The following is a 6,897-nucleotide window of genomic DNA, read 5'->3' as shown; positions in this document are numbered from 1 at the left end:
CTCCAAACACCTTTAGAGACACTTCAGTCGTCCACCATTCCCATTTGCACATATGTTAATGAACTGCTGTCAAATGCTAAGCGAGCGCGATGTGGCTAACTAACAAAGCTAACTACTTTGCATACACTGGTACAAAAGCGTATTACAATATTCGTAATTATAACGCGAATAGGAGTGGCGTAATCACTTTGTTAGTCTTAGAAGAAGACTTAAATTGGACTTTTTTTTCACGTTTTCTTACCCAGGGTTAACGAAGCTCGTGGACACTTCGTGAGCTTAGCGGTGACAGGCGATTGGTCGAAAGCGGCACCCATTCCGCAACATCGGCTCGTTCTATTGGCTCCCGCAGTCTCGACCAACCAAAATCGTTTATACTACACGAGCATTTAATTTGATTGTCGAAAACTTCCGCAGCGAACCGAACGAAGTTTTATTTCATTTTTGATTGAAGCAAATACGTATACTCTCATGAAAAATGAAGCTTTTGAACAAAAGCTAACGGGGGACGTCGGAAGAACACACGGTGAGTTTTCTATCTTTGTATATTTCCTGTTTCTTGCGCAAATTGAAGGCGTTAAGTTGTCCCTCATTGCTGTGAGCAGAAACCTGAGCTGCGATGTCTTTGCTTGAGGATGCACTGGAAGTGTTGCGCATGGTGCTGGACTATTTTGGAGTCCCTCCAGAAATGGTGACTTTTCCTAGTTAATATTACTTGTTGTTATTATTATTAAATCGTCCCGTGGTGTGATTTTGATGCAGCTTGTTCCAGTGTGGGACAGTCGGCTGTGTGGCCAATACCGCAGCATGGTGAGGATGATCGGCTCCAACCTGCCTCTGAATCCTGCACCACGGGTCTATTTTCAGGTAGTTCATCCACTTTTCCAAAGTCTTTTATGCTATCATAAACCCCTTACCACTTCTCCCGCATCAGATCCCGCTGACCACCTATGCCGACCTCCCCACGGAAGCGCCCGCCATCCCATCGTTCGCTGACCTCCTCTGGGTACTTGAGGACGAAGAGGACGGTTTCGCCAAGAGCAGGTAGGAATGCCCTATTGCAAACGAGCAGCGCCGCTTGCTGACCTCTTGCTTGTTTTTAGGCATCATCTACCCGCAAAGACGCCCGTGAGGCAGAGACCGCGACCGGCCCGACAGATGCAGCCGGAAGCCCTGCAGAAGATCTCGGCGCTGGAGAGCGAGCTGCTTAAGTTGCGAGCTCAGATCGCCACTCTCGTCACTGCCACTTCGGGTACGCCAAAAAGCTACACATACGGCAATACTCGCGGGCTCTCTTTAGTATCGTCAGCTTAGTTGGGGACCTTCTCTGCTTAATAACACTTAGGTCTCTCCGAGTCCCATAAAGCAGCCGGAACGCCGTTGATGTCGCCCATCCCGGCGGCGGCTCTCACATCCACACCTCGCTGCGCGCCCCCGCCGCCGCCACCTCCGCCGCCGCCATGTCCCGCCGCGTCGTCGGTAACCGAGTTGATCCGACGGCGCAAGTGCGGCGGGAAGGACGCGGACAAGAAACGGATCCAAGCCGTTCCCAGCCGACCTTCCTTGTTGGATGTGCTCAAAGACTTGAATCAAGTCAAGTTGCGATCGGTCGAGAGGTCCGTTCTCACCGCAGACGCCCTCCGTGAGAAGAATTTAAAGTCAAGGAGACTTTTTTTTTTCCGGTTGCAGGTCACCGGGGGGCACGCCGGTTCCGAGGAGGCGTAGCAGAGGGGGCCGGGCCACCCCCCCCAAGGACCCGGCCTCTCTGATTGCCGAGGCGCTCAAGAGAAAGTTTGCGCAGCATCGCCACAATCTCTCAGATAAAGAGAATTCTCTGGAAAGTTCGCCTTTCGGAAGTCCCGACACACCCAAGGTTTGTCCAGCTGCGTTTTTTTTTTTTTAAAGTATTTGAAAGTATTGCAATAATCATCCACAGTGTGTAACGTATTGACTGAAATGTCGCAGATGGTCCACCACCCTCGACGCAGCCAGACGTTTCTCCACTTGTGATGCAAGTGGAGTCTTTCCTTTCGGAATCCTTGAGGAGGATTGCGAAAGGTCGGTACAAATCCTTCTGAATTCATTCTCGGCCCGCAAGCGCGCACGCATTGACGGGATCTTCCATGCACCTGCTGTCTTAGTTTTGTTCCGTTTATTAAAAAAAGTTACATATGTAAAATAAAAAAAGTGTTCAGTTAGCATTCAGTTGTGGCGTTTGTTGAGTAGAGCGCTGAGATACGAGTCTTGCGTTCATTTTCACATCTGGAACGGTTTTAATTTAAAGACATAAATAAGTGCAACATAAACTCAGTCTTTTTCCAAAGAAACTAATCATCTACTACTAGGTTTTACATGAGCTTGAAATGTAAATAATGCTATTTTGAATATAAAGAAGGTGCACAAAAACATCTCAGACGTTTAAGCCTTATAGGCTATACGTCGTCTTGAGTGCCGTCTTTGTAGTCGCGCTCGTCGGCCTCCACTTGGCCATCTTCCTGCACCCTGTAAAAAAAAAAAAAAAATTGATATAATAAACATTGATATAGTAAACATTGATATACCGTAATTTTCGGACTATAAGTCGCACCGGAGTATAAATTGCACCAGCCATAAAATGCCCAAAAAAGTGAAAACCCCCCATATATATGTATATAAGTCGCTCCTGAGTATAAATCGCCCTCTTAATCCAAACTATGAAAAAAAAACACGACTTATAGTCCGAAAATTACGGTAGTAAATATTTTATGTATTTATTGATTTAATATTTTTCACACCATACCAGTCGTGTCGATGGTTTATGTCGTTGTCATCGTGCGTTTGGGCAGGGCGGAGAAAACAGACCACCGAGCTGCAAAAAGCCACATCCAATTAGTTTGGAGCCTTTTGGATATTCGCGTGATGTCGTCAATTACTGAGGACAACCTGCTGTTGTGTCCGTCGGCCTCTCTCGGAGCAACGGCCTTTTGTAAACACAAACAGACAAGATCAAGTTGCATCATTTTGTTGCGGCTCACCGAAAAGCACCATGTGAAATCGGCCTTATCACGTTCTGTCCTCAAAATCTCAACTGTTCACATTTTCAATCAAATCTCATTCAAAATGGTGCCCGACACAAAACTCCCGTTCAAAATCCCCTTCCCGACATGCTAACTTAGCATAGCAACAGTTAACATTTGACAATTTTAACAATAAGAAATAGTGCTGGACTAAAGAGTATAATGTCAAATTCAAATTTGGATGCACAGCTTACTATACTGCTCGGTAGTTATCGATACTCAGCATTTACCACGTGGAAAACGTCTCTCACCAAATCCCACGTTAAATCTCCGTACACGACAATTCCGGGACGTCCGTCCGGCTCATCGACGCATTCGACGGAAAACTAAAAAGTAAAGTGACAAATTCACTTTGCAATTTACGCAATACGAAAAGCGCATCGTAATTATGCATATTCTAACAAATCTCAATTGAATGATCGGACTCACTTGAAGCTCCTGCTCAGCCGCCATCTCTTTTTTTGTGCGTGTTAATCACGTGTCTTCCGGAAGAGCAACGCTTCATCGTTGTAATACTCGGAATTACGTAGGTAGAGTACATTATATCAAATAATGACTCTGTATATGAAAATGTCCAACCTTTTCCTTAGTTTTGTGGCATTTTAGGTATATTTTCATACCTTTAAAAATTCATTTCTTTATATAATGTCTGATAATAAACTGAGAATACCGTTCTAGCTTAATTTCAGAAAAATTAAAAATATAAGGACAAAAGGAAAAAGACTTACTTAGCGGCTGCTGTCTCGAGACTTGAGTGAAGCGCTTTCCCCCGTGAAAAGTTAACATTCACTCTCATCAGCCTGATGACAAATGTCAAAAGTAAAGTTTCCAGGAAGCGATATGCAAACTAAAAAAAGACAAGAGGAAGGAGAATTGCACTTTTGCAATGCTGCAAGACTTTCACGTCTTACAAGCCCTTCCTTAAAGGGCCTGGCAAAAAACATTCTCGAATAACCTGCTTTGCCAATCTACCTGGCATTCCACGACATCAACTAGCACCTTGGCATTTGATCAAATCTGTGATTTGCCCACTTTGAGAGAGAAAAGACATCAGATTTATTTGAAAATGTTATTTAAAATTATCCCACAATTATCTAGTATGTATATCCCACATAAAACTTTTTTTTAATTATATTTAATATATTTATTATATTTAATATATAAAATAATGTGTATTGTCAGAACTTTTATTTTTATGGACCACGCAGGGCCATTATTAGGACAAGGCCTCAATTTTATTTTGATACGTTTGGCATAATTTGAACCAAAATCAATCTGTATTAAGAATTATTGTATGTTGTTCCTGTGCAATTAAACTTGGTTTTTTTCAATAGTGTTGTGACGAAGTGGCCGCTAGGTGGCAGCAAAGTGGCGTGAAAACATTATTGCCCCTCAAAGAATGGGGGGGAAAAAAAAGAAGCAGGTTAAAATGTCCAAAATAATGAAGAGTTGAAGGCGAGAGCAAGTTTTCTTAATCTACACACTTTGCATTCCTAATTTTCAATGCAAATAAGGAACACGATAGAGAAGGAGTTTCTGGGTCCCTTATTATCTTGCACTCTTCTTCTCGCGGGTCGAACCGACCCGAGAAAAGTTATTTTTCCAAAACTGAAATAGTCTGAATTTAAATCAATAAGAATCTCGCCACTCATTATGTCCTTTGTTTGTAGCGAATACTGAAAGTACTCTAATAAATGGTTACCAATTATGAATTACATTTCTGAATAACCAAACATACTTTTTTTTTTTCATATTACAGCTCACACTCCAAAATGACATTACATCGGAGGCACACAAACTTAAATTAATGAGTTTATTCATGCAAGTGAACCTTCTGGCTGGACTGAAGATTATTATTTTTTTTCTTACTTGTCCTGTGTGACGTTTGACTTGCATTCATGCTCATCGTTACGCACACACGTGCACACACAGTAAATATTGACACTCCAAACAGACCCCCCTCCCCTACTTGCTTTGCAGCCCCCGAAATGACAGCAAAGGCACCGCTCCCTCTGGAACAACAACATGATAATGATCGCCCTCCTGAACCTGAAAAAATGCTGCCCTTGCATTTTGTAACAACCCCCCCCCCCACCACCACCCCACTCCCGCCCAAAAAACTCCAGAAAAAGAAAAAGTGTAGTTTCTCTCCAAACTGTTTATTTCTCCCTCCAACAATGCGCAATTGTTTAATTAAGGCTTGCTAGCTCAATGCTAACATAATATGTGAAACACCATTGAAGCGCTAACAGACATAGCGCGCTACTTACACCTGCGGCACAGGTGGCCTTCCCGCCATTCCCGGTCCAAGTCTGGCGGGCACGCCGACAATGTGGGCTCGTGACGGCTGTTGCTGTTGTCAACAAGCCCTTTTCAGTTTGGGCTTCACTCGCGCGTGTCCGTCTCCATTTTTATCTCGGGGTGGGAGGGCGGGGGGGGGTTGCCGCTGGCAAAATACAACGGGTCTCCTCACACCAAAGGGAAAGTAGAGCGCTCTGATGCTGCCCTGGCTGAGGTCACCCGGGGTCACCGCTCAACCTCACGCACGTCACACAGATCCAGAGCGTTCCTGCTCCTGCATGCATACCGGCTCTCCCCTGGCGCAGGCACGGAAATATTTGACTTGCAAATTTCCCAGATGCAAATAGCAGCAAAGTGTGTAACCCTCCCCGCATGGCGACCTCTGGTTACCCACGGCAACCCAGTTGTGCTGTCGCTAGCCGTATACCATCGTTAGCACTCGGGTTGAAAATAGTTTCTGAACGTGTGCGCGATACCCTCCCCCCCCCTCCCCTGGTTGCATCACAACAGAATGACTGACACATTTCCCTTCCTCTTTCGTGTTGCAAAACAACTCTGGCACTCGTAGTAGTGAAAACACTGAGGAAGTTGTCGTCTGGAGGGGGAAGTGTAGCGTAACAAAAAAAAAAAAAAATTGTAAAGCTCATTGAAAGAGAATATCCCCTTTTTGCATGGGAACGTGGCTAATGTTCTTGGTTTGCTCCAACAGCGACGAGGAACTCAAAAAGTTCCTTAGTAAGCCGACGTCAATTCACTTTTTGGCCGAGTATGCACAATAAAGCAAAAGTTGTTTTTCAGAACTCTTCTAGTCTCACTTGGAAGCTCCTAAAGCAACATCTCAATTTTGAGAGTCGCCATTGCATCATCAGCGCCACAAGCTCAGCTGATGTCCTTCACTTCCTGTCCACTCGGAGTGATGTCACGGCACCGTCGGGTCACCGTGGTTTGTCCATTCCAGAATTTGGACCATACTTTTGTGTTGCTGTATCAAATCATTTCTAAATTGCTTCATGGTGATAAAATGTGGACCAAACCCCAAAAGGATCCAGCTGAGCAGGAAGACTTTCCCAACGCCGGCGCAAGTCGTGACACGCCGCCTTCGCCGACAAAGTGAGTCCGGACCCGGAAAAACGGGATTCCAATTGTCCCGGCTCACGGAACCGCATAGCTCCCTCCAAGAGGTTCCCACGAGAAAAACCGGAGATGCTTTTGCCTTTGTTGTTGTTCCTCTGGGGCCTGCTGGATTAGAGAACCTGAGCTGACGGCATGAGGGTCTTTTGGACTTGAAAACAAACAGAACATTATCAGTCGTCACACGTTGCTGTCAAACTCATAAACGACTCGCGGCACCTGTTTGGAGTGCTGCTTGGGATGTTCAGGTGTACCTAATAATGCGACCCAAGAGTTGAAGTTGTTGGAAACACGCCGACCGCTCTTTTATTTACTCGACCGACTCGGAGCCGGGTGGGAAATTTTCGCCGACTCGGTCTTTGCATCTGATTTGCATAGTTTTGCATTCGACATGTCCATTCATCTTTCTATT

The 6,897-nt window shown here is 45.0% G+C and overlaps 1 protein-coding gene across 2 annotated transcripts; it reads left to right on the top strand.

The window, feature by feature from the left end:
* Positions 1-15: 15 nt before the first annotated feature.
* Positions 16-5,191, top strand: mtfr2 (mitochondrial fission regulator 2). Of its 2 annotated transcripts, XM_061270436.1 has the most exons (9): positions 16-523; positions 603-688; positions 760-864; positions 932-1,041; positions 1,101-1,249; positions 1,343-1,613; positions 1,687-1,870; positions 1,963-2,055; positions 4,813-5,191. In XM_061270436.1, exons 2-8 carry the CDS (start codon positions 617-619, stop codon positions 2,005-2,007), a joined length of 936 nt encoding a protein of 311 aa, XP_061126420.1. In that variant the 5' UTR covers positions 16-523; positions 603-616; the 3' UTR covers positions 2,008-2,055; positions 4,813-5,191. The 2 variants fall into 2 exon arrangements, with proteins under 2 accessions (XP_061126420.1, XP_061126419.1); XM_061270435.1 differs by lacking the exon at positions 4,813-5,191 and having other exon boundaries at positions 1,963-3,816.
* The last annotated feature ends 1,706 nt before the right edge of the window (positions 5,192-6,897 follow it).

Source organism: Syngnathus typhle, linkage group LG22 (genome assembly GCF_033458585.1).
Source record: "Syngnathus typhle isolate RoL2023-S1 ecotype Sweden linkage group LG22, RoL_Styp_1.0, whole genome shotgun sequence".
Taxonomy (NCBI): Eukaryota; Metazoa; Chordata; class Actinopteri; order Syngnathiformes; family Syngnathidae; genus Syngnathus; species Syngnathus typhle.
Note: the sequence above shows the minus strand (reverse complement) of the source record. Positions and strands in the feature narration are given on the sequence as shown.